The sequence below is a fragment of the Macaca fascicularis genome, chromosome 11 (assembly GCF_037993035.2).
Source record: "Macaca fascicularis isolate 582-1 chromosome 11, T2T-MFA8v1.1".
Lineage (NCBI taxonomy): Eukaryota > Metazoa > Chordata > Mammalia > Primates > Cercopithecidae > Macaca > Macaca fascicularis.
Genome location: NC_088385.1, coordinates 62,548,328 through 62,576,084, shown reverse-complemented (window position 1 = coordinate 62,576,084; position 27,757 = coordinate 62,548,328). Strand labels below are relative to the sequence as shown.

Genomic DNA, 27,757 nt, shown 5'->3' with positions numbered 1-27,757 from the left:
AAAATGCAATTAAAATGTTACAACAGTATTAAATTATTCTGAAAGTTTCTTAACATTTTCAATTTCTGGACCTTTACACACTGGTAAGAAACAGTTTGGAGACTAGCACCAGGAGGCAGACTATATTTTAAGTAGCACTTTACTAGCATATGTATGGTTTCTAGGGACTACTTTACTTGGAGATTTGTGACCTTTTGAGATGTCCTCTTTGAGTATAGGCCCCATTTACATTGGTTATAAGTCTTGATTTTCAGAACCATCCTAATTTGAACAGTTTGGTCTGTTTTGTCCCGTAAACCATCACAGTGTCCCAGAAATGCTGATGTTTTGCTGTCTACACCAGCACTGTCCAATAAAACTTATTTTACAAAGCCATTTGTGGCTAGTGGCTACTGTATTGGACAACTCATATCTAGCTTATATCTCCCACACAGCTTTCATACTTGGAAGTAGCATAGAAATTACTTGTCAGACCACATACTTGCACCTCTGTTAATCTGTAGCTGAGAATTTTTTTTAATAATTGTAGAAAATATAAACAGTTTCAGAGTAAATCTATGAAAGGAGAGAAGTTGGAGGAAAAGGAGTAAGACATAAGAAAAGTAAGGATTCTTTTTTTCTAGAACTTAGTGTTCTAGTGAACAGTTCCACATCCTGGAATTGCAGCTGGGTACATTGTCTGGTGAGAATTGGCTAGTTCTTGTGCTTAACTATTTATCACCAGAATGAGTTGTTACCTAGTGTTTGGTTGGTTGGCAGAGGTTAGTGACTTAGTTAAGTTTGTGTTTACGGAACTGCCAGATGAGCATACTTTTGTCCACTTCATCCTGGGATTCTGGGTTCCAGTGTAACCTTCTATATAATTTGGTCACTTGTCTTTTAAGTTGTGTAATTCTCTAGGCACGGATTTTATTCAGTTAGATGTGGTACACATAGTGGCAGTTAGCAGGTAATGTAGCCTCTTCTCCTAGTATTCTAAGCAAGACAATGAAAAACCCACTTTTTGTCATCTCTGTTGTGTGGGGTTTGTCTGCTTGATCCAACTTATGTCCCTGCTTGCTTGCTGATTTCTCTTTAGTGGACTTGGCTACTGATCAGTGTAGTATATGAATAAAGAGGAAGTATGTGAGAGCAAATGAGCTGTGGATTGAATAATGTTTATGATCGATTTCTTTTTTTCTTTTTTTTTAGAGATAGGGTCTCATATGTTGCCCAGGCTGGTCTCCAATTCCTGGGCTCAACTGATCCTTCTGCCTCAGCCTCCCAAAGTGCTGGGATTACAGGTGTTAGCCACTGTGCCCAGCCTATTTTTTATTTATTTATTTTTTAATTGTCACAATCTGCTCATCTCCTCTTCATATTTTAGATTTATGGCTTGAGCCTATTACAGATTTAAGGAACCTGAGTCTCTGCTATTTTTCCTAGGCTGACTTTTGCATGACTATTTATATATTTCAGTTTTTAGCTCCACTAGTGTACTATACACATATCAGGCACTACACAGAAATGTAAAGAAATCTCTCTCCCACCTCCCCCCAGCCTCCCCTAAATCATCATCTCCTTTTCCCTCTGCCCAAGAAAAGTCTGTTTGTTCATGTTTCCAGCTTAAGTCTCAGTGAATAGAATCTTACTGGTTTAGACTAATGGAAAGTGACAAGGCGAAGAATGGCATTGGCATTTACAGAAAATTTTTTTTTTTTTCTTTTTTTTGGTGAGATGGAGTCTTGCTCTGTCGCCCAGGCTGGGTGCGGTGGCGCGATCTCCACTCACTGCAAGCTCCACCTCCTGGATTCACGCCATTCTCCTGCCTTAGCCTCCCCTGTGGCTGGGACTACAGGCGCCCACCACCGCGCCCGGCTAATTTTTGTATTTTTAGTAGAGACAGGGTTTCACCGTGTTAGTCAGGATGGTCTCGATCTCCTGACCTCGTGATCCACCCGTCTCGGCCTTCCAAAGTGCTGGGATTACAGGCGTGAGCCACCGCGCCCGGCTACAGAAATTTTTTACACAAGAGGCTATAAATTGTCCCCTTCAACCCTTTGGACTGTTTGAGGATAGAGTGGCATGGCTTTTCTCATAAGTCTCATGGTGACAGTGGACTAACAAACCTCCCACCCCCCTCAAACAAAACAAAACAAAACTCAGATAAATAACATGTAGCTGGTTTGCTCTCATTGATCACCAGCTAGGTTTTCTGTCTTGTGCTTGACTGGTTGTTTTTCCTCCCTCTGTTTCCCGTGCCTCCCAAGAGAAGTAGTGTTTGGGTCAGTGCCGTTGGTGAAGGACAGAACTTAGCCTGGCACATAGGAAACCATTTTTATTTTTCTTTTAAGACAGGGTCTAACTCTGTCACCCGGGCTGGAGTGCAGTGACGCAATGATAGCTCACTGCAGCCTCAGCCTCCTAGGGTCAAGTGATCCTTCCGCCTCAGCCTCCTGAGTAGCTGGGACTACAGGTGTGCGCCACCACACCCAGCTAATTTTAGTATTTTTTGTAGAGATGGGGTTTCACCATGTTGCCCAGGCTGGTGTTTTTGAACTCCTGGACTCAAGCAGTCTTCCAGCCTCAGCCTCCCAAAGTGCTGAGATTACAACCATGAGCTACTGTGACTGGAAACTCATCTTCGAAAGGAGTTTGAAGCCTGGGCAACATAATGAGACCCTGTCTTCTATAAAAAGTAAAAACAAATTAGCCAGGTGCAGTGTGGCACATGCCTCTGGTCCCAGCTACTTAGGAGACTTAGGAGGGAGGATTGCTTCAGCCTAGGAGGTCAAGACTGCAGTGAGCCATGTTCATATCACTGCATGCCAGCCTGAGTGATGGAGCGAGACCCCATCTCCATAAAAAATTTTAAAAAAGAAAAGAATGGGAGATGGATAGAGGGAATAAAGCCAGCTCAGTTAATATATTTGTAGTCAAGGGATATTAGTTTTGGTAAAAACTAAGTCTGGGCTTAGTGCTGTAGTATTAACTGCTGTGCTAATTTGAGTGGATTGTTTTATATTTTTCAAACATTGGCACCTCGGGAAGGAGGAACTTGGTACTTTAGGACATTATAGGAAATCCATCTACATGAGTATTTAAAAAAACAAAACAAGTCTAATCCCAGGCACTAAGCAGAAAACTGGAATGTGGTTGATACTCTTTTCTTTCCCCAGGAATGTGAGGGCGGTATATGTTACTGATTCTTGGTTACTAGTAGAAGGTACAAGCATCTTATATCATTATTGACCTTAGCACATCTTCCTTTTTTATGTATTAGAATAGTACCAGGATTTTTCTACTTCCAGCCCTTCATATAGGTAACTGTCCTAAAGAGTTATCTCAGCCGGGCGCAGTGGCTCACGCCTGTAATCCCAGCACTTTGGGAGGCCGAGGCGGGCGATCACAAGGTCAGGAGATTGAGACCATCCTGGCTAACATGGTGAAACCCCATCTCTACCAAAAATACAAAAATTAGCCGGGCCTGGTGGCGGGCGCCTGTAGTGCCAGCTACTCGGGAGGCTGAGGCAGGAGAATGGTGGGAACCTGGGGAGGTGGGGCTTGCAGGGAGCCGAGTTTGCACCACTGCACTCCAGCCTGGGCAACAGAGCGAGACTGCATATCCAAAAAAAAGAGTTATCTTAAGTCCAGCAAACCCTGAAGGATACTTTTCCCAGGTTTATGATTTTTGCCACGCTTATTTCCTGATGAGTATGATCTGTGTTAACACAGTGTCACAATATAAAAAGTTTAGGCTGGGCACAGAGGTTCACACCTATAATCCTAGCTCTAGTACTTTGAAGTATCACTTGATCCCAGGAGTTCGAGACCAGCCTGGGCAACATAATAAGATCCTATCTCTACAAAAAATAAAAATAGCCAGGTATGGTGGTGAGTGCCTGTAGTCCCAGCTTCTTGAAAGGCTGAGGTGGAAGCATTGCTTGAGTCCAAGAGGTCAAGGCTGCAGTAAGCCATGATGGCATCACTGCACTTTAGCCTAGGAAACAGAGCAAGACCCTATCTGAACAACAACAAAAAGAATATAAAAAGGTTGAAAGTAGCCGGGTGCGGTGGCTCAAGCCTGTAATCCCAGCACTTTGGGAGGCCGAGACGGGCGGATCACAAGGTCAGGAGATCGAGACCATCCTGGCTAACACGGTGAAACCCCATCTCTACTAAAAAATAAAAAAAAAACTAGCCGGGCGAAGTGGCGGGTGCCTGTAGTCCCAGCTACTCGGGAGGCTGAGGCAGGAGAATGGCGTGAACCTGAGAGGAGGAGCTTGCAGTGAGCTGAGATCCGGCCACTGCACTCCAGCCTGGGTGACAGAGCAAGACTCCATCTCAAAAAAAAAAAAAGGTTGAAAGTAGACTGTGCCTCTACTGACTTCTTCATGAGGCTGGTGACTAGAATATTCTTGGGTAGCTGCAGTGATCATTTTCATGAACCTTTTGTATTACATTTTTTATCACCATTGGTAGGAGATGAACCACTTCACAGTAAGTGAGGTATTGGATGTGCCTTTTTGTTTGTTTGTTTGTTTGTTTCGTTTTTGAGATGGAGTTTCGCTCTTTTGCCCGGGCTGAAGTGCAGTGATGCAATCTCAGCTCAGTGCAACCTCTGCCTTTCGGTTTTAAGCGATTCTCCTGCCTCAGCTTCCCAAGTAGCTGGGATTGCAGGCACCCGCCACCACGCCTGGCTAATTTTTGTATTTTTAGTAGAGATGGGGTTTTGCCGTGTTGGCCAGGCTGGTCTCGAACTCGTGACTTCGTGATCTGCCCGCCTTGGCCTCCCAAAGGGACCTGCCTTGTTTGTTAGGAGCTTGTCACTTAACTGTATTGAGGTACCAAAGAGGAAGCTGAGACAAAGTCAATTCAAAGTACAGACGGGCACCAGTCTTCTAGCATACAGATTTCATTGTAGCTAACTAACGGCATGCTGTTCTCAATTCACTCTCTGGAAGGCCTGTTGTATTCTATCTTCTATTCTCCCACCATCTGAAATAAGTGAAGAAATATTTTTTGTTCCTTTGCTTCAGTGCTGGGTTTTGGTGTACAGATTAGCCATTGGGATGTGGAAAGATGAAAGAGGTTCATACAGCAGTCCTCCCTTACCTGTGGTTGTGCTTTCTGTTGTTTCAGTTACCCTCAGTCAACCACAGTCCTAAAATATTACATGGAAAATTCCAGAAACAAACAGTTTATAAGTTTTAAATTGCACACTGTTCTGAGTAGCATGATAAAATCTTGCCATGTCCTGCTCAGGTACATGAATCATCCCCTTGTCCAGCATATCCCTACTACTTCCCCATTAGAGCAATGCTTGTGTTGAAGTAACTGTTATTTTACTTAATATTGGCCCTAATGCGCAAGAGTAGTGATGCTGGCATATTGTTGTAATTTTTTTTTTTTTTTGAGACAGAGTTTTGCACTTGTTGCCCAGGCTGGAGTGCAGTGGTGTGATCTTGGATCACTGCAACCTCCGCCTCCTGGGTTCCGGTGATTCTCCTGCTTCAGCCTCTCAAGTAGCTGGGATTACAGGCATGTGCCACTGTGCCCAGCTAGTTTTTTATTTTATTTTTATTTATTTATTTATTTTTTGAGATAGAGTTTCTCTGTCACCCAGGCTGGATGGAGTGCAGTGGCACAATCTCAGCTCACTGCAACCTCCGCCTCCTGGGTTCTAGCAATTCTCCTGCCTCAGCCTCCCGAATAGCTGGGATTGTAGGCATGTGCCACTATGCCCGGCTAATTTTTTTTGTATTTTTAGTGGAGATGGGGTTTCACTATATTGGCCAGGCTGGTCTCGAACTTCTGACCTTGTGATCTGCCCACCTTAGCCTCCCAAAGTGCTGGGATTACAGGCATGAGCTACTGCGCCCGACCTTATTTATTTATTTATTTATTTAGAGACAAGGTTTTGCTCTGTCACCCAGGCTGGAGTGCAGTGGCATGATCACAGCTCACTGCAGCCTCCACCTCCCGGGCTTAAGTGACCCTCCCACCTCAGCCTCATGAGTAGCTGGGACTACAGGTACACACCAACACGCCCAGCCAATTTTTAAATTTTTTTGTAGATACAGGGTCTCACTATGTTACCCAAGCTGGTCTCAAACTCCTGGGCCCAGGTGATCCTCCCGCCTTGGTCTCCCAAAGTGCTGGGATTACAGGGTTGGGCCACCATGCCTGGCCTGTTCTATTTCATTATTGCTGTTAATCTCTTATTGTGTCTAATTTAAAAATTAAAATTGCAGGTAAAAACAGTATATATAGAGTTTGGTACTATTTGAGGCTTCAGGGGGTTTTGGAATGTATCCCTCTTGTATAAGAGGGACTACTATACTATGGTTTTAGAAGTTGGTCACCAGCCTTCTCAGAGGGTCTGTAATTAGGATTTGTTTGTTTAAGTATGGCTGTATAAACCTTTTCCAAAGGAAGAATGATGGGGCCATGCATAGGATATTACCAACATGGAACTTTATAAACCTAAGGAACCATAAGCTATGGTGAAGAGTTTGGTAGAGTATCTTTAAAGGAAGTAGTGGTAGAAGAATTAGATCCCAGAATAAGTTGGAAAAGTAGCCTGCTTAGTAAATTTGGGTTCTATTCAGATATACTCAAGCAGCAGTGCCTAGGCTTGGTGTAAAATTTAATTCTCCATTTCTCTTTCTTATACAGCCGTGGGACCAAGAAAAACGCAGATAGTAGACTTGTAAGTGGAAAAAACAAAACTAAATGTAGGCCCCTCAGCCATTGATACCTCACTGATCAAGAGCTTTTGGGGGAATTTCCCTGCTCCTTCATCCTAGGTTATTTCAATAACTGTTCTTTTCAACTTAGATTAACCACCAAGAAAAGAAGATTACTCTATGGTAGATAGAGATAGCAATTGAGAGAGTGGATATCTTAGAAGATAAATTTCAGGAAAAGCTAAAACTCAACCTCATAGTCTTCAGGATTTCTTAGGTAACATTTCTTGGAGTTTTTTGTTTTGTTTTGTTTTGTTTTTTGTTTTTTTGTGTGTTTTGTTTTGTTTTGTTTTGCTTTGCTTTTTGAGACAGTCTCACCCTGTCCCCCAGGCTGGAGTGCAATGGCATTATCTTGGCTCACTGCAACCTCCGCCTCTCAGGTTCAAGTGATTCTCCTGCCTCAGCCTCCCGAGTAGCTTGGATTACAGGTGGGTGCCACCACGGCCAGCTAATTTTTTGTATCTTTAGTAGAGACCGGGTTTCACCATGTTGGCCAGGCTGGTCTTGAACTCCTGATCTCGTGATCTGCTGGCCTCGGCCTCCCAAAGTGCTGGGCTTACAGGCGTGAACTACAGCGCCTGGCCTCTTGGAGCATTTTTAAGACTAAACAAATGTTTAACCACTCTTTTACATTCCCTTTTCATTCATAATACTTTGAAAATAAATATTGGGCCTTTTCAAGGAGAGATACAATGTGTAATCCTATATCTGTTTTCTTCTTCTCTGTCTCCTCCCCTTTAAGATAAAAAAATGCAGTACTCTTCCCCACCCGCCCAGTGGAACAAACTTTGAGAGAGTGGTAAAAGGAGCTGTTTAAAGGGGAAACAGGCCAGCACAGTGACTCAAACCTATAATCTCAGCACTTTGAGAGGCCGAGGTGGGTGGATCACCTCAGGTCAGGAGTTTGAGACCAGCCTGGCCAACATGTGAAACTCCATCTCTAGTAAAAATACAAAAATTAGCTGGGTATGGTGGCTCACGCCTGTAGTCCCAACTACTCAGGAGACTGAATCACGAGAATTGCTTGAACCCTGGAGGTGGAGGTCTCAGTGAGCTGAGATTATGCCACTGCACTCCAGCCTGGGCAACTGAGAGAGACTTGGTCTCAAAAATAATATTAAGAAAAATAGGCCAGGCGTGGTGGCTCATGCCTATAATCCCAGCACTTTGGGAGGCTGAGGCGGTGGATCATGAGGTCAGGAGATCGAGATCATCCTGGCTAACACGGTGAAACCCCGACTCTACTAAAAAATACAAAAAAAAAATTAGCCAGGCGTGGTGGCAGACGCCTATAGTCCCAGCTACTCAGGAGGCTGAGGCAGGAGAATGGCATGAACCCAGGAGGTGGAGCTTGCATTGAGTTGAGTTCACACCACCGCACTCCAGCCTGGGCAACACAGCGAGACTCCATCTCAAAAAAATAATAATAAATAAAATTAAATTAAAAAATAATAATAAAGAGGAAGCAATAGGGGAAACTCTCTGACCTCAGTTTATTCCATCATCTGGTTCTTCATCTGTCCCTGCAGAGGAACAGAACTTGTCTTTTGTCTGTAACACAAATACATCATCTCCCTCCCTTCCCAGGTTCCCCCACACCCACACGTCTCACTTCCTTTTATTATGGGTCCAGTCAGTGATGTCAGTTATGTGCGCCATTCAACTGCTGTTGAACAGCTTGGCTATAGGAATTTGGAAGAGCGAAGAGGCAGAATGGAATTTTTCTCTCTCCTGACTAGAGCAAGACAATGTATTCTAATTTCAACCAGAGAAGTAGGAGACGGGTTTTTCTTTGCTCAACTTCTCCTTCTACTGTCCCACTATTCCCTACAATCCTTCAACATATACTTTTTACCTAGCCAATGTATGAGGAAAAAATTGGACAAGAGATGTTAGAAGTAAAAATTGAACATTTTAAGAGGAAAAGTTTGGGCGGGTGTAGTGGCTCACACCTGTAATCCCAGCACTTTGGAAGGTTAAGGCCGGTGGATTGTGAGGTCAGGAGATCGAGAACATCCTGGCTAACACGGAAAAACCCTGTCTCTACTAAAAATATAAAAAATTAGCAGCACGTGGTGGCATGCGCCTGTAGTCCCAGCTACTCGGGAGGCTGAGGCAGGAGAATCGCTTGAACCCGGGAGGCAGAGGTTGCAGTGAGCCTAGATCACGCCACTGCACTCCAGCCTGGGTAACAGAGTGAGACTCTGTCTCAAAAAATAAATAAATAAATAAATAAAGAGGAAAAGTCTTTAATATTTAGGGAAACAAGGTGAAATTTTTGATGCTATGTCAGCATTCATGGCTGGTGCTTTGCGCTACATTTATGGTAAACTGGGTATTTGGGAAAGTTCTGTTAGATGTTTAGACCTCCCTGAAGGTGCATGGCTGAGATCATTAAGCTCTCGTACCTTTTAATTTTATGTATTTCTCTCTGATTTCATTCATTGAATTTGCACCTGAAGAACTTCAGGTAAAGAAATTTGTAGTAAGAAAAAACTCTTTTCTGTTTCCCCTGGTCAATACCCCCTCCATAATGTCTTTGCATTCCTTCGTCTAACATGTCAGAATTGATGACTTCGATAAAAGACAAGTTTTATGCCTCTCTTTGGCCCCCTGCTCGTCTTTGCCACAAGAGTAAACACAGCCTCAAAGGGCTCAAGAGGAATGCTGGATTCTGTTAAGTCTGTTTTACTTTTCAGTATGTTCAGTTGTTTTTGCCAGCCTCTTTCTTGAGATGGGCTTATTCTCTGGGTAAGAGTTTTTTCTTTTTTCTTTTGAAAGTACCACTCTTAGTACATACGGTAAATAGTTTTAAAAATTACATTATATCTGGTTGTATATCTAATTTTGGGGTGATAGATAGTTGGCCTGGCCTTTCTGAGTGAAGCAATATCTATCCACACTCCCAGATACTCTCCCCAGCTGTAGTGAAATGTGAGCTCTCTGAATCCAAGTATACTCAGCCCTCTGTATCCATGGGTTCTACATCTGTGGATCAAAAGCATTTGGGGGGGAAAATACAACAATAAAAAATAATACAAATGAAACAGGATCGTATAACAGCTATTCATGTAACATTTACATTCTATTAGTTGTAAGTACTCTGGAGATGATTTAAAGTATATAGACGGGATGAGCGTAGGTTATATGTAAATACTGTGCTTTTTTTTTTTTTTTTTTTTTTAAAGATGCAGTCTCACACTCTTGTAGAGTGCTGTGTCCCAGATCCTGGCTCACTGCAGCCTCCACCTCCTAGGCTCAAGTAACCCCACCTCATCCCCCGCAAGTAGCTGGGACCACAGGCGTGCACCACCACACCTGGCTAATTTTATTTTGCAGAGATAAGGTCTCCCTATTTTGCCCAGGCTAGTCTCAAAGTCCTGGGCTCAAGCAGTCCTCCTGCCTTTCAAAGTGCTTAGATTACAGGCGGAAGCCACTGCACCTAGCCTTATGTCATTTTGTATAAGGGACTTGAGTGCCCACAGATTTTGGTATCTGCAGGTGGGGGCAGGGGTGGTCCTGGAACCAATGCTTCTTGGATTCTGAGGGACAACTGTATATCCTTCAGAGTCTCTATGGGAGGAAATAAAGTGGTGTTGGGGAAGGAATTTTTTGGTATATGTGTATGCGATTAATTTTTTTGATAGGAAATTTTGGTTAAAGGCTCCTCATGTTGTGAGAGCTATAGCAGAATGGGAATGTTTAAAATGTATGTTAATACTTGAGAGGTTTATACATGTGGGTTCAGTTAAAATAAGATTGAACAATTATGGGATAGTTCATTTTCTTATGTACTCACCAAAGTAGCAAAGTTGCTCTTCATGACAGATAGCTAAAGGAGGTCAGATCCCATAGTATTTTGGAGGTGGAGGTGGGGATGAGGCAGGACATCAAATTGGAGATACTTTAAGGGGATTACTTGGTGGTGATGTTTGTAAATTAGCAAAGACCCCATTTTTAATATAATATGAAGTCCCTTGTTAAGATCTAGAAAATTTGGCCGGGCGCGGTGGCTCAAGCCTGTAATCCCAGCACTTTGGGAGGCCGAGGCGGGCGGATCACAAGGTCAGGAGATCGAGACCACAGTGAAACCCCGTCTCTACTAAAAATACAAAAAATTAGCCGGGCGCGGTGGCGGGCGCCTGTAGTCCTAGCTACTCAGGAGGCTGAGGCAGGAGAATGGCGTGAACCCAGGAGGCGGAGCTTGCAGTGAGCCGAGATCGCGCCACTGCACTCCAGCCTGGGCGACAGAGCGAGACTCCGTCTCAAAAAAAAAAAAAAAAAAAAAAAAAAAGATCTAGAAAATTTTAACCCCTTTTTTCCTCTCCCTTTCCTTTGCTACTCTTTTTTTCATGGTTTTTTTTTTTCTTTCTTTTTTTTTTTTTTTGAGACAGTCTCGCTCCGTTTCCCAGGCTGGAGTGCAGCGGTGTGATCCCAGCTCACTGCAACCTCTGCCTCCTGGGTTCAAACAATTCTCCTGCCTCAGCTTCCTGAGTAGCTGGGACTATAAGTAGGCACCACCACGCCTGGCTAATTTTTGTATCTTTGGTAGAGGCTGGGTTTCACCATGTTGGCCAGGCTGGTCTCAAACTCCTGACTTTGGGTGATTCGCCTACCTTGGCCTCCTAAAGTGCTGGGATTACAGGTGTGAGCCACCATACTTGTCCATCTTTTTTTCATTTTTTTTTTTTTCTTTTTTAATTTAACCTTTTAACTCCCAGAGCAGATTCTTAGGACAGAAATAGAAATGTGTGGCCGGGCGTGGTGGCTTGCGCCTGTAATCTCAGTGCTTTGGGAGGCCAAGGCAGGCAGATCACGAGGTCAGGAGGTGGAGACCATCCTGGCTAACATGGTGAAACCCTGTCTCTACTAAAAATACAAAAAAAGTTAGCCGGGTGTGGTGGCAGGCACCTGTAATCCCAGCTGTTTGGGAGGCTGAGGCAGGAGAATGGCTTGAACCCGGGAGGCGGAGGTTGCAGTGAGCCAGTGTTGCGTCACTGCACTCCAGTTTGGGTGACAGAGCAAGACTCCACCTCCAAAAAAAAAAAATACAAATACAAATAGAAATGTGTTTTCAGGCCGGGCGCGGTGGCTCACGCCTGTAATCCCAGCACTTTGGGAGGCCGAGGCGGGCGGATTACGAGGTCAGGAGATCGAGACCATCCTGGCGAACACGGTGAAACCCCGTCTCTACTAAAAATACAAAAAAATTAGCCGGGCGTGGTGGTGGGTGCCCGTAGTCCCAGCTACTCGGGAGGCTGAGACAGGAGAATGGCATGAACCCAGGAGGCAATGGAGCTTGCAGTGAGCGGAGATTGCGACACTGCACTCCAGCCTGGGCGACAGAGCGAGACTCCGTCTCAAAAAAAAAAAAAAAAAAAAAAGAAATGTGTTTTCAGGGTATTGTACACTTGGAGTTTGTAACAAATATTAACTCTGGAAGTCCCTAGCAGGGGAGATATGTAACTGAGAAGGAGATTATATTTGAAATACTTGATCTGGACTTTATTTTATTTATTTATTTTGAGGGGGTTTCACTCTCGTCACCCAAACTGGAGTGCAGGGATGCAATCTCGGCTCACTGCAACCTCCACTTCCTGAGTTCAGTCGATTCTTCTGCCTCAACCTCCCGAGTAGCTGGGATGACAGGTGCATGCCGCCACGCCTGGCTAATTTTTGTATTTTTTTCTTTAGTAGAGATGGGATTTCACCATGTTGGCTAGGCTGGTCTTGAACTCCTGACCTCAAAGTGATCCACCCGCCTAGGCCTCCCAAAGTCCTGGGATTACAGGTGTGAGCCACCGTGCCCAGCCCCTTGATCTTGACATTAGAAAGTAATTATTGGTAGGGAGTTTATTGGGGTATAGAGTAGGCAGTTACAGAATTTGCATATCATACCCATGCTTAGGTATGAGGTGGTTGAAAAGAAGGAGCAATTAGAAATGAACAGAGGTGGTACAGTGGCTCATGCCTATAATCCCAACATTTTGGGAGGCCAAAGTGGGAGGATTACTTGAGCCCAGGAATTGAGACCAGCCTGTGCAGTATAGTGAGACCTTGTCTCTACAAGAAAATAAACAATTAGCTGGGCGGGCTGGCATGCCTGAAGTCCCAGCTACTTAGGAGGCTGAGGTGGGAGGATTGCTTGAGCCGGGGAGGTCCAGGCTGCAGCGAGCGGTGATCGTGCCACTGCACTCCAGCCTGGGTGACAGAGCGAGAGACTCTGTCTCAAAAAGAAAAAAGGGCCAGGTGCAGTGTCTCATGCCTATGATCCCAGCATTTTGAGAGGCCAAGGCGGGTCGATCACTTGAGGTCAGGAGTTTGAGACCAGCCTGGCCAAGATGGTGAAACCCCGTCTCTACTAAAAATACTAAAATTAGCCAGTGTGGTGGTGGGCACCTGCAATCCCAGCTACTCAGGAGGCTGAGGCAGGAGAATCACTTGAACCTGGGAGGTGGAGGTTGCAGTGAGCAGAGATCACACCATTGCACTCCAGCCTGGGCAACAAGAGTAAAACTCTGTCTCAAAAAAAAAAAAAAGAAGAATAAGAAGAAATCCCATTTTCCCTTTCCCCCACTTTATTGATATTCCTCCTTTCCCTTTGTATCAGTTCTGTAGGAAAAAATGCCTTTGTGTGCTGCAATCTAGTTGCCTCCCTCTTTTCCCCACATAACTGCAGTGTGCCCTGATCTTGTTTTGGCATGTTCTTCCTGTATTGAACTGTGATGAAAGATTCTCTCTGCTTTTCTATTTGAATTGTAGGAGAGCAGTAAGACAGGTGTGCTACCCAGAATCCTCTGTGATTTCGTCACAGCTCTCTTTTTACCCCTCACATCTCTGCGGCTGAAATAGTGTTTGTAGGAAGCATAAACTTTGGAATACCCTTAGCATTTATAGGAAATAATTGGAGCAGGATGGGAGTCTTCTTTGGACTTGATGAGAACTTTTTTTTTTTTTTTTTTTTTTTTTTGAGACGGAGTCTCGCTCTGTCGCCCAGGCTGGAGTGCAGTGGCCCGATCTCAGCTCACTGCAAGCTCCGCCTCCCGGGTTTACGCCATTCTCCTGCCTCAGCCTCCCGAGTAGCTGGGACTACAGGCGCCCACCACCTCGCCCGGCTAGTTTTTTGTATTTTTTAGTAGAGATGGGGTTTCACCGGGTTAGCCAGGATGGTCTCGATCTCCTGACCTCGTGATCCGCCCGTCTCGGCCTCCCAAAGTGCTGGGATTACAGGCTTGAGCCACCGCGCCCGGCCGATGAGAACTTTTAAAAAGTTATTTGGTCTGTATTTTTTCAAAGCTACTTGAAATGGGCCCCAAATAATGGTTGCACATAAGGGTTACGGGGAACCTTTTAAAAAATACAGCTCTGTAGGCCTTCCCTTTTGAGATGTCGATTTATTAGGTTGGGTTGTGGCCTGAAATCTGCATTTTTAAATACTTTATATGAAAATAATCTGGTTTCCTAGTGCTCACTCTTAAATTTCTGAATGGTCAGTTAACTGTCCTCCCTTCTCTGTATGTTTTGGCTAAAACAGCATATACCTCTCCTGAAAAGTTTCAGCTTCCCAGGCTGGGCACAGTGGCTCATGCCTGTAATTCCAGCACTTTGGGAGGCCGAGGTGGGCGGATCATCTGAGGTTGGGAGTTAGAGACCAGCCTGGCCAACATGGAGAAACCCTGTCTCTACTAAAAAATACAAAATTAGCCAGGTGTGCTGGTACATGCCTGTAATCCCATCTTCTCAGGAGGCTGAGGCGGGAGAATCGCTTGAACCCGGGAGACAGAGGTTGTGGTGAGCTGAGATCGTGCCATTGCACTCCAGCCTGGACAGAAAGAGCAAAACTCTGTCTCAAAAAAAAAAAAAAAAAAATTTCAGCTTCCCTCTACTGACTTCTTGACATTTCTGCCAGGCTCTGCATCACTTATCCTTAAAAGCAGCAGCTCCTTGGCTTTTAAGGGAGGGAGATGGGGACTTTTAATAGAAACTTGATTTCTGGGGGTCTCAAGTGTGAAGCCTTCATTTCCTCCACCTGCCTTGCTTTGTCCTACAATCAGCTAGAGCAAGACCGAAACGACCTCCTCTGGGGTTGAAGAGGAGTGGGGGTTGGGGAAAGAGCTTGATTTGGACAAGAGAAGGAAAAGGTGGTGGAACCTAGTGAGCAAGTAGTTCTTACCTGACTGTGTTATTGGGCTTCAAATCCTGTGAAGATAAGAGGAAATACGATTCCTGGTGTTCTCTTTAAAGTTCCTAGCACCCTACCAGGCCTAGAAAGTTGATACTGATCTCACACTTGAAAGAGACTGTTGAGAGTAGGTTAAGATAGTTATATTGGGGAGGTGTGTTATGTGTATGTGTGTGGATAGTGTTGGAGTGTCTCTACTATATTATTTGCTAAGGTGGTGTACTTGCTGCTAGTCTGGTCTCTCACCTTCATCTGCTTAAGCTCTGTGCATTGATTTTTGGGACCACCCTATGTTCTGTTGTCTGGCTGCCATAAAGGCTCGGGAATAAACAGTTTCAGAAACTGGGGCAGGGAAGGTGACAGCTGTGTTTTAAGCATCCAAGTGTTTCTGAGAGAATAACCATCAGTTGCTGTCATTCATCCTGAGAGTATGAAATTGGAAGCTCGCTTACCCTGGAGTGTTTCATAACCTTTACCTCTGGGAAGTCAAGACCATGTCATCATTAATCTACCATCGCCTGAAAGCCCCCAGGCTCTGCTTTTCATCCTGCCATCAGTCATGTGGCACTGAGATTCAGGAAAAGTGGCCAAAAGGCTCCCTCTTTTCCTTTTTCCATACTACCTTGCATTCCCTTGGAAATCAGACTGGCCTGAGAACTATTAACACCTTAATATGGTAACTCATTTACAGAGGGGGGCAGTTATTTGTTATTTTTGTGAAATATGACATCTTAGCTCTCTGTCAGCCTCTTTTCTATCACTCTAGGGAAAAGACTTCTGAGGGGGAAAATAATAGCAGTACCTGAGCTCCCCTGAAATGCTTCTTTCTGCTTGTAAGGATTTTTCTCACTGGACTCTTTAGATTGGAATTTCTGCTTCTCACACATGGTATAAGGAGGGATGATAAGTGAGTGAGCTTGTTACACTTGACCAGGAACAGTGCCTGGCTTGGTTAATTCTTTTGGTCGCAGAGAATAATGATGTTTCTTATTTGAATCCAGTAAAAGTACTCATGTTTTATGTTCTTGGGAATTACTGAGTTCAAATTCCCTAATGATGCTTGGGTTACACTTTGCTTTGTTTCTCCTAGTTTCTTTTTATATGATCCGGAGTGGCAATGGTAATAAGATTGAAGAAGGTGGGCCGGGTGCGGTGTCTCACACCTGCAATCCCAGCACTTTGGGAGGCTGAGGCGAGTGGATCACCTGAGGTCAGGAGTTCGAGACCAGCCTGGCTAATATGGTGAAACCCCGTTTCTACTAAACACACACACACACAACTAGCCAGGCACGGTGGCACACGCCTGTAATCCCAGCTACTTGAGAGGCTGAGGCAGGAGAATCACTTGAACCTGGGAAGCAGAGGTTGCAGTGAACCGAGATTATGTCATTGTACTCCAGCTTGGGCAACAAGAGTGAAACTCTGTCTTTAAAAAAAAAAAAAAAAGATTGAAGAAGGTGAATGCTTTCAACACACAACCCATGGGGTGCTAATTAAATCAAATTGGACCCCTTTTGGCAGAGTAAATAGCCATGGCACACAAGCAAGGAGCAGTATTCTTTATTGTATTTAGGATAAAATTAGTAAGATTTGAAAAATGTTCTCATGAATTTGAATCTTGAAGACACAGATTGGGTTTAGAAAATAAAGTTAGAACTCCATTTTGGGTAGACATAGTAATGGTACTCTGCTGTAAAAAGGGAACAGACACTTTAGAAAATATCTGTGGTATTCAGCCGCCAATTATTGCATCCGATCTTCCTTTTGCAGCTTACTTCCTGGCTACAGTATATATGCCATGGAAATCATTGCTAAGAACCCTTAATTTAAAATTTCTAGTTATAGGCTGGGTGTGGTGACTCATGCCTGTAATCCCAACACTTTGGGAGGCTGAGGTGGGTGGATCACTAAGTCAGGAGTTTGAGACCGGCCTGGCCAACATGGTGACACCCTGTCTCTACTAAAAAACAAAAATTAGCTGGGTGTGGTTGCAGGCACCTGTAATCCCAGCTATTCGGGAGGCTGAGGCAGGAGAATCATTTGAACCCAGGAGGTGGAGGTTACAGTGAGCTGAGATTGTGCCATTACCCTTCAGCCTGGGCGACAGGGCGAGACTCTGTCTCAGGAAAAAAAAAAAAAAAATTCAGGGCCGGGCGTGGTGGCTCGTGCCTGTAATCCTAACACTTTGGGAGGCTGAGGTGGGTGGATCATGAGGTCAGGAGATTGAGACCATCCTGGCTAACACAGTGAAACCCTATCTCTACTAAAAATACGAAAAAAAACCCCAAAAAACTAGCCGGGCCTGGTGGCAAGCACCTGTAGTCCCAGCTACTCGGGAGACTGAGGCAGGAGAAAGGCCTGAACCCTGGAAGCGGAGCTTGCAGTGGGCTGAGATCTTGCCACTGCACTCTAACCTGGGTGACAGAGCAAGACTCCGTCTCAAAAAAAAAAAAAAAAAAAATTCTAGTTGTAACCTGGTAACTCTTTCCCGTCTCTTTTTTCTTCTCAGGACATTAAGTATTTTAATGTTTATAGAGGAGTATGTTCTAAAGAGACCAGCAGCAACCTTGTAACTAACTACACTTCATCTTGCTTTCTAAATTCCTATCTCTGTTTCTGTGTGTTTGCTTTTCATCTCTGGATCTCATGTTTCTCTCTCACCTCAATACTTCTGGCCTCTCTCTTCTAATAGAAACACAAATACTCCTCACCTTACGATGTGGGTTATATCCTGATAAAAACCCATCTTAGGCTGGATGCAGTGGCTCATGCCTGTAATCCCTGCACTCTGGGAGGCCGAGGCAGGCGGATCACGAGGTCAGGAGATCGAGACCATCCTGGCCAACACGGTGAAACCCTGTCTCTACTAAAAAAACACACACATGGCCGGGCACGGTGGCTCAAGCCTGTAATCCCAGCACTTTGGGAGGCCGAGACGGGCGGATCACGAGGTCAGGAGATCGAGACCATCCTGGCTAACACGGTGAAACCCCGTCTCTACTAAAAATACAAGAAAATTAGCCGGGCGAGGTGGCGGGCGCCTGTAGTCCCAGCTACTCGGAAGGCTGAGGCAGGAGAATGGCATGAACCCGGGAGGTGGAGCTTGCAGTGAGCCGAGATCGCGCCACTGCACTCCAGCCTGGGGCACAGAGCAAGACTCCGTCTCAAAAAAAAAAAAAAAAAAAAAACACACACACGTACACACAAAATTAGCCAGGCATGATGGTGGGTGCCTGTAGTCTCAGCTACTAGGGAGGCTGAGGCAGGGGAATGGCGTGAACCCAGGAGGCAGAGCTTGTAGTGAGCCGAGATTGTGCCACTGCATGTCAACCTGGGCAACTGAGCGAGACTCCATCTTAAAAAAAAAAAAAAAAAAAAAAAATCTTAAGTCAAAAATTCATTTAATACACCTAACCTTTTGAATATCATAGCTTAGCTAGTTGACCTTAAACATGCCCAGAACCCTTATATTAGTCTACAGTTGGGCAAAATCATCTAACACAAAGCCTATTTTGTAATAAAGTGTTGAATGTCTCATGTAACTTATTGAATACTGAAAGTGAAAAACAGAATGGTTGTATGGATACATCAAGTATAGTTTCTACTGAGCATGCATCGTTCGCTGTTGTAAAGTTGAAAAATCTTAAAGCATTGTAAGTTGGGGACCATTTGTATGTTCAAAATCACTTGCTAAAGACAGGCTAAACATTTGGCTCCAAGCCTTATGGCAGCCAGTAGAAAGGGAAAGCACAGTTGCGCTGTTTATGGTTATTCACAGGATTCAGAAGGTAAAAACTAACAAGTTGCCTAAGAAAAGCATAACTCTTTTGGATCTGGGGGCTAGAAAGAAAATTTCCCTCATGAGTCCTCATAATGCAGTTATGTAAAGAACAGTAGTATACACCTTTATAGTAACTTGGTGAATTCATAAGCCTCGTGAAGTTAAGGATCATATTCCTTAACTTTATCTTATTCGTCTCTGTATTCCCAGTACCTGACCCAAAGTAGATACTCATTTGACTAGTGAATGAACGAATTAATTTTGTGGCTGCAGTGCTATTGATAATGTTGATGTCACATAATTCAGAGATTCCTCAGGGGCCTTTAGAGAACCTCTATTTAACCTATTACCTTAAATAGATATATTTTATTGGTAGTCATTAATTATTAGGGTTTATGAAATCAGTAAAGCCTAGCAGCCCAGATTTTCAAGGTCTGAGAAAGAGAAGATAGTTTGACCTGGCGTGATGGCTCACACCTGTAATCCCAGCACTTTGGGAGGCTGAGGCGGGTGTATCACGTGAGGTCAGGAGTTTGAGACCAGCCCGGCCAACATGGTGAAACCCCATCTCTACTAAAAATACACAAAATTAGCTGGGCATCGGGCTCACGCCTGTAATCCCAGCTACTCGAGAGACTGAGACAGGAGAATTGCTTGAACCCAGGAGGCAGAGATTGCAGTGAGCCAAGATTGTGCCATTGCACTCCAGCCTGGGCAACAGAATGAGACTTTGTCTCAAAAAAAGAAAGAGGCTGGGTGTGGTGGCTCACGCCTGTAATCTCAGCACTTTGGGAGGCTGCGGCGGGCAGATCACCTGAGGTCAGGACCAGCCTGGCTGACTTGGTGAAACCCTGTCTGTACTAAAAATACAAAAATTAGTCTGGTGTGGTGGTGGCGGGCACCTGTAATCCCAGCTACTCTGGAGGCCGAGGCAGGAGAATCTCAAGAACCGGGAAGTCGGGGGTTGCAGTGAGCTGAGATCGCACCACTACACTCCAGCTTGGGCAATAGAGTGGGACTTGGTCTCAAAAAAAATAAATAAGAGGGCCGGGCACAGTGGTTCACGCCTGTAATCCCAGCATTGTGGGAGGCTGAGGCAGGTGAATCACCTGAGGTCAGGAGTTTGAGACCAGCCAGGCCAACATGGAGAAACCCTGTCTCTACTAAAAGTACCAAAAAAAATTAGCTGGGCAAGGCTGGGCGCGGTGGCTCAAGCCTGTAATCCCAGCACTTTGGGAGGCCGAGACGGGCGGATCACGAGGTCAGGAGATCAAGACCATCCTGGCTAACACGGTGAAACCCCGTCTCTACTAAAAAATACAAAAAACTAGCCAGGCGAGGTGGCGGGTGCCTGTAGTCCCAGCTACTCGGGAGGCTGAGGCAGGAGAATGGCATAAACCTGGGAGGCGGAGCTTGCAGTGAGCTGAGATCCAGCCACTGCACTCCAGCCTGGACGACAGAGCGAGACTCTGTCTCAAAAAAAAAATAAGCTGGGCATGGTGACGGGCACCTGTAATCCCAGCTACTCGGGAGGCTGGGGCAGGAGAATCGCCTGAACCCGGGAGACAGAGGTTGCAGTGAGCCGATATCGCGCCATTGCACTCCAGCCTGGTGACAGAGTGAGACTCTGTCTCTAAATAAATAAATAAATAAATAAGCGCCGGGGGACAGGAAGGAAAGGAGGGGGGAGGGAGATGGTTAATAGGACTTTGTGGAGAAGACTGATTTTGTCCAGTAACTGTTCTTCCACAACCCAAATTTTAACCCTTAGTCATCTGTCCAAGTATATACTCTTTTCTTGCAGCTAAAGGGAGTTTTCTTGTTGCCTTGGTAATGGATCTGATTCTTACCAGCCTTTGGTGATTTCGCTCATTTATTTATTTATTTGTATTTATATATTTTTGAGACAAGATCTCACTCTGTTGCCCAGACTGAAGTGCAGTGGCATGACAATGGCCCACTGCAGCCTCAACCTCCTTGGCTTAAGCAATCCTCCGCCATCAGCCTCTCGAGTCTCGAGTAGCTGGAACCACAGGCATGTACCACCATGCCCAGCTAAAATTTTTTTTTTTTTTTTTTTAGAGATGGGATCTCACTATGTTGCCCAGGTTGGTTTTGAACTCCTGAGCTCAAGTGATCCTCCCACCTCGGCCTCCCAAAGTGCTTGGGATGGCAGGTGTGAACCACCATACTAGGCCACCATGATTTCACTTCTTATCTAGAAGAATGAATGGCATTGTTAGCTTAAATTTTGATTGTGATCTCAAACTTTGTTTCAAGGAGCAGGAGAAATACGGCAATAAAAGTAATAGCTAACGTTTATTAAATACGTTTTATAGTTCCTGTGTGCAAAGTACTCTTTACACATGTTGTTTGTATCTTAGAACAGGCTTGAATGTCTGTCTTTTCTCTTCCAGGTATTGTTTTCAAGGGCTCAGTTTGGAACTGTATTCTACAATGGAAAATACAATGATAGTAAGGGTATTTGGTTTTATTAAATATAGACCCTGGGGCTGGGCATGGTGGCTCATTCCTGTAATCCCAGCACTTTGGGAGGCAGAGACTGGGAGGCAGAGGCGAGTAGATTGCTTGAGCTTAGGAGTTCAAGACCAACCTGGGCAACATGGTGAAACCCTCTCTCTACAAAAAATACAAAAATTACCTGGGTGTGTTGGCTTGCGCCTGTGGTCCCAGCTGCTTGGGAGGCTGAGGTAAGAAGCTCCCTTGAGCCTGAGAGGTGGAGGTTGCAGTGAGCTGACATCGAGCCACTATACTCCAGCCTGGGTGACGGAGCGAGACTGTCTCAAAACAACAACAAAAAAAATCAAAAAACAAAAAACCCCAAAAACTATGCTTTATGTTCTTATATAGGTACTCTCTCCTCTTTTGCACAGTTATTTCTCATTTTTATAAATGAGATCTTAAGGAAAGCAAACAAGGCAGGTATTGGGTACCATGAGGGTTGCATATATTGAAATTACTGGCATCCATCAGTTGGTTGGCTTGGTGTTTTAAATCTTGAGAAGGAAGAGGAGGGAGGAATTGAAATGTATGAATTAATCTGAACTTCCAATGCCTGTGTTTGGCGAGTAAGGACAGTTTTCTCTTGATTTTGTGTGCAAGTTGTTTGTTTTTAGGAGTATAGATTTGATAGGAAATAAGGGCACTTCAGACTCAAGCACTTCTTTTCTCACACAGCAGTATGCATGGGAAAAAAAAAGAGTTTTGTTAGTAGTTGAGGATTTGAGGGAGGGTGGTGGGGGGGGAGGGATGAAGAAGGGAAAGGTTTGCAAATGCATGTGACACTGAGCTAGAGGGGTCACTGCTGCCTGCAGATGCCACAACCCCATTTGTGCACTTGAGCGTGGCCTGAGGGAGCATTGGCCTGATGAATGCAGAGAGACATGCGTTTTGATCGAGGTAATTTCCCTCAGATGGGTTTCGCCATCCCATGAATCAAAACCTGTCAGCAAGGAGCTAAAGATGGAGTGAAGTTTATTGTACATTTGTTTCCATGCGACACCGTCACGCTAGAAGGGTCAAGTGAGAGAGATCATTAGAACTGTGTTGATTTACTGGGCCCAGTTGTGCACTTTCCCTGCAGGGAAAGGAGGAAAGAGGCTTTAAGAGAGGAGCTGAGGGGTGCTGGGTGGGGAGGGAAGGGCAATCTGTTTGTGGGGAGTTGGGGGAAAGATGTATTGTTGTTGTTGTTTCCCCTGGAACTCCTGATGGGTTTAGAACAGATGCTCTGCCTGTATCTCTGGAAGAGGCACCAAAGATCTTATTAAAAAGGGAAGCTAGACTGGGTGTGGTGGCTCATGCCTGTAATCCCAGCACTTTGAGAGGCAAGGTGAAAGGATTACTTGAGTCCAGGAGTTTGAAACCAGCCTGGGCAACATAGCAAGACCCTGTCCCTATTAAAAAAAAAAAAAAAAAGCCAGGCATGGCACATACCTGTAGTCCTAGCTACTCAGGAGGCTAAGGTTAGAGGATTACTTGAGCCCAGGAATTCAACATTTCAGTGAGCCATGATCATGCTACTGCACTACAGCATGGCAACAGAGTGAGGCCCTGTCTCTTAAAAAGGTGGGGAGCGAGGCAGGTGGCTAATGGAGAAATCAGACTCCCCATTTCAGGATATAGCAAAATAAAGAACCAGGAGCAAAACTGGCCTGCACATTCCAAGTGGACATACGTTGGGGGAGGATGTGGCCTCAGGGTTTGTGCTGATATAATCTCTGAGTTTCAAGTCTTATCTCCTTTGTGATTTGAACTTGCTGAAGTACTGCTAGTGCTAAATTGAATGGAAAAAAAGTGTATAATGGTAGTTTAACTAAAGATGGTGGTCTAGTCTTGCCTCTCCACAAGAAGAGAGCCTCCATTTATTTTCCTGAAAACTGTTTCCTACTTGGCCAGGAGACTTAGTGAAGATATATCAACTAGAACATTCTAGAGGTTCTCAATTTGAAATCTCTATTTATATTCTATATTCACTTTATCTTAGTGGTAGTAGATCAAGAAAACTTTCCCTCTTGACTTTGTTAGCAAAAAATGTGGTGGGACTTAATGTTTGTTGGAAACCTTCCTTATTCTTTTTTTTTTTTTTCTTGTGAAATGGAGTCTGGCTCTGTCACCAGGCTGGAGTGCAGTGGTGCGATCTTGGCTCACTGCAACCTCCGCCTCCCGGGTTCAAGTGATTCTCCTGCCTCCGCTTCCTGAGTAGGGACTACAGGCACGCGCCACCACGCCCAACTAATTTTTGTATTTTTTAAATAGAGACAAGGTTTCACTATGTTGGCCAGGATGGTCTCAATCTCCTGACCGTGTGATCTGCCCGCCTCGGCCTCCCAAAGTGCTGGGATTACAGGCGTGAGCCACTGCGTCCAGCCTTATTCTTATTTTTAGTCTTATTTTTTTTGAGATGGAGTTTTGGTCTTGTTGCCCAGGCTGGAGAATGTCGTGATCTCGGCTCACTGCAACCTCCGCCTCCTGGGTTCAAGAGATTCTTCTGCCTCAGCCTCCTGAGTAACTGGGATTACAGGCATGCATCACTACACCTGGCTAATTTTGTATTTTTAGTAGAGATGGGGTTTCTCCATGTTGGTCAGGCTGGTCTTGAACTCCTGACCTCAGGTGATCGCCTGCCTCGGCCTCCCAAAGTGCTAGGATTATAGGCGTGAACCACTGCGCCCAGCCTAATTTTGTGTTTTTAGTAGAGGCGGGGTTTCTCCATGTTGGTCAGGCTGGTCTCGAACTCCCAACCTCAGGTGATTTTAGAAAATCCTTCCTGGAATTTTCCCAAAGTGCTGGGATTGCAGGTGTGAGCCACTGCTCCTAGCCCCTTATTCTTTTATTACATCTCAACAAATGGGATAGCCAATTAGGCAAAATTAGAAACAGATTCAGCTGAGAAAAACATTAGTACAAGATTACTAACTGGAGCCCTTTCCCTAGATACTGTTACTTATAAATTGTAGGTATATGGTACGCTAGAAAGAAGAAAGGGTCCTAGTATTCTTGACCTGATTATTTGAGTGAAGTGATTAAAATTTACTAGTGTTTTTAGCTAAGGGTTCTGATGATCCTTCTTCCTTCTGAATTAAGCACTTAATTGTCCTACTGTTCTTCCAAAGAAATACTTAAGTGAGATACCTTGAGGAGGTGGTAAAGCTAAGAAAGTGGATTGCTGAGTAAAATGTTCTGGATTCCAATCCTCGTATTATTTGTGAAATTTTGGGCGAGTCACTTAATCTCTCCAAGACTCAGTTTTCCTATCTATGGAATGAATTTAATTATAGTGCCTACTCCATGGGATTATTATAAGAAGTAAATGATGCCAGGTACAGTGGCTCACACCTGTAATCCCAACACTTTGGAAGACTGAGGCAAGAGGATTGATTTGAGCCCAGGAGTTCAAGACTAGCCTGGGAAACATAGCGAGACCCCCTCTCTGCAAAAATGAAAATAAAGTAGTAAATGAGCCTGGGTGCGGTGGCTCACACCTGTAATCCCAACACTGGGAGGCTAAGGCGGGTGGATCACCTGAGGTCAGGAGTTCGAGACCAGCCTGGCTAACATGGCGAAACCCCATCTCTACTGAAAATACAAAAATTAGCCAGGCGTGGTGGCGTGCACCTGTAGTTCCAGCTACTCAGGAGGCTGAGGCGGGAGAATTGCTTGAACCTGGAAGGCAGAGGTTGCATTGAGCCAAGATGGCACCACTGCACTCCAGCCTGGGTGACACAGCGAGACTCTGTCTCAGGGCGAAAAAAAAAAAAAAGTAGTAAATGAGATACTGCATGTAAAGAACTACACACAGTACCTGGTACATACTAAGCACTCATATGTTAATGGCTATAGTGTTATTATTTTAATTTATTATTATTGAGGACAAGAATACTTCTTTTTTTCTTTGAACCTGGCTTAATGTTTTTATAATAGTTTAGAGTACATTAATGAGGTACCCATTGTGGATTTGCTGGTGGTCATAATGAGAAAGGCAGAAAAACTGTGGAGGCAGTAGTTTATTCTAGTAATACACTGTGATTAAATGATAACTTGTATAGGATTCTTAATTGCTTTGTAACCGTCATTCTTTCTTAGGTCCCTTCCTACTCACTAGAAAGCAGATGCAGCAAAAGGGAGAAAATGAACATCTTTCTCAAGCTGAAAGAGTTAAAGAAAGACCAAGACAGTACTCCTGCCTGCTGTGTTCAGACAGGTGGACTAGTTAAATTGAGCACAGAAAGCTGGATAGCTGCTCTGCTTTTAATTTGTACAGGTGGCTGCTGTGGCCACAGGGACAAAGGCAACTCCTTAGTTGGGGTTGAGAGTAGATGCATTGAAAAATTCCTGTGTTTCTGTAGGTCTTTTGGTGTAACCTTTGCTTTTGACCCTGTAGTTTTGGGACACCCAGAGAGACAGCCTGCCTATGGACTGTAGGAATATAATTTCCTTGGGGTTTAAAAACAAATCCAGCTCAGAAACACCACACAGACATTCTTTAAAAGTTGGTTTGAGGCCGGGTGCGGTGGCTCACACCTGTATTCCCAGCACTTTGGGAGGCTAAGGCGGGCGGATCACCTGAGGTTGGGAGTTCGAGACCAGCCTGACCAACATGGAAAAACCCCGTCTCAACTAAAAATACAAAATTGGCCGGGCGTGGTGGTGCATGCCTGTAGTCCAGCTACTCGGGAGGCACAGGTTGCAGTTAGCTGAGATTGTGCCACTGCACTGCAGCCTAGGTAACGAAGTAAGACTCTGTCTCCAAAAAAAAAAAAAAAAAATGGTTTGTTTGAACTCTTTTGAGACGGAGTCCTGCTCTGTCACCCAGGATGGACTGCAATGGCATGATCTCAGCTCGCTGTAACCTCCGCCTCCTGGGTTCAAGCTATTTTCCTGCCTCAGCCTCCCAAGTAGCTGAGATTACAGGCACCTGCTGCCATACCTGGCCAATTTTTGTATGTTTATTAAAGACAGGTTTCACCATGTTGGCCAGGCTGGTCTCCAACTCCTGACCTCAAGTGATCTGCCTGCCTTGGCCTCCCAAAGTGCTGGAATTACAGGTGTGAGCCACCATGCCCTTGTTTGAACTCTTCTGATCTGTCCTTCTGTTGGGTTAACTTATGTAAATAAAGTCAAAGAAACTGTCCTGCTCTTTAATGAGGATGGGTACATCTGTAGGGAGTAGAGGGTCTCTTGAGATTATGAGAGAATGAGATCTTTGTATATATGTGCCAAATTTTAGAAAATCCTTCCTGGGGGAAAGACACCTGAGGAGCCTACCTGAGTTCAGATGTTTTCTAATCCTGAGGCTGAGCTTCTGATGACTGGTGATAAAATGTGAGGGGAAGGTGGAGAAAGAGAAAATAACTGTTAAAGTGGGCTAAACAAAGTGGTAGGGTTTAGGTTCTGATAGGAAAATATATAGACTCTTATACTGAACACTGTTGGACATGAATGATGTCCAACACCTAGGATAATGGCCAGCTCCAACTCATGGTAAACTGAAATATTCTCTCATTCCCAGGCAGACATCATGAGTTTCACAGATGCTTGGAAAATGTCCACAGCATTTCTCTTAAAGAGTTGACTGTGGCTGTCACCTTGATTGACCTGTTTTAAGAATCATTTCAAAGAAGCCTTCTATGGCTTTGCTGGGTGTTTCAAACAAATAAGTTTTTCAGAAATACCACTCTGGTCCTCTTCCCCTTTCTTTCCTTGGTAACGTGTAAGCAGTGTTCAACAAGTAGTTTGGGTACCTTCTAACTAGGTGTTACTAGGTGTAACTGGGTGTTACTCAGTGAAACCTTAGTTTTCCATATCCCTCAACTGCCAAAATTGCTTGAGCATAGAAATTTGTTTTATGGGTGTTTCTTACTGTTTATTTTATTTTATTTATTTATTTATTTTGAGACAGAGTCTTGCTGTGTCACCCAGGCTGGAGTGCAATGGTGCAATTTCAGCTTAGTGCAACCTCTGCTTCCCAGGTTCAAGCAGTTCTCTGCCTTAGCCTCCCTAGTAGTTGAGATTACAGGCGGCTGCCACCTCACCCGGCTAATTTTTTTGTATTTTTAGCAGAAATGGGGTTTCACCACCTTGGCCAGGCTGGTGTTGACCTCCGGATCCACCCGCCTCAGCCTCCCAAAGTGCTGGGATTACAGGCGTGGGCCACCATGCCCAGCCTCTTACTGTTTATTTACTCTACTTGTCTATGAGTATTGAGGCCCTGCCTAAAATTAAGTTTTTAGTCATTATAGGTACAATATAGTATATGCTAGCTTATTCAGTTTCTTATGTATCTTATCTCTTTATGTGATCCTTAGTTCTTGGTGCAAGGTTGGTTAGCACCTTGTGACCAATAAGTTATCATTTCATTCCCATTTACTTGGTGAATGGAGGCTAGTTTGTTTCAATTATTTCCTTTGTCCCTGAACAGTCTGAAGATGATGAGAAACTGAAAAAGAGGAAGGAGCGATTTGGGATTGTCACAAGTTCAGCTGGAACTGGAACCACAGAGGATACAGAGGTAAAAATATACCTGGAATGCTTCATAGACCTTGAAGG

General features: G+C 44.5%; 1 protein-coding gene across 13 annotated transcripts in view; it reads left to right on the top strand.

The window, feature by feature from the left end:
* The window catches only part of SARNP (SAP domain containing ribonucleoprotein), a 66,786-nt gene that overhangs the window by 31,565 nt on the left and 7,464 nt on the right, over nt 1-27,757 (top strand). For 7 of the 13 annotated variants that reach the window (XR_010579455.2, XR_010579456.2, XR_012420329.1 and 4 more), the window contains one exon: nt 27,630-27,719. The exons of 3 other annotated variants lie outside the window; for them this stretch is intronic. Coding sequence is in view for 3 of the 10 variants with exons in the window: in XM_045365426.3 (XP_045221361.1) it covers nt 27,630-27,719 (90 nt within the window). In the remaining 7 variants the exon portion in view is untranslated. Of the gene's footprint in view, nt 1-21,108; nt 21,167-27,629; nt 27,720-27,757 lie in introns of all 13 variants that reach the window. 3 more of the 13 variants (XR_012420326.1, XR_012420327.1, XR_006690509.2) reach the window with 1 other exon arrangement.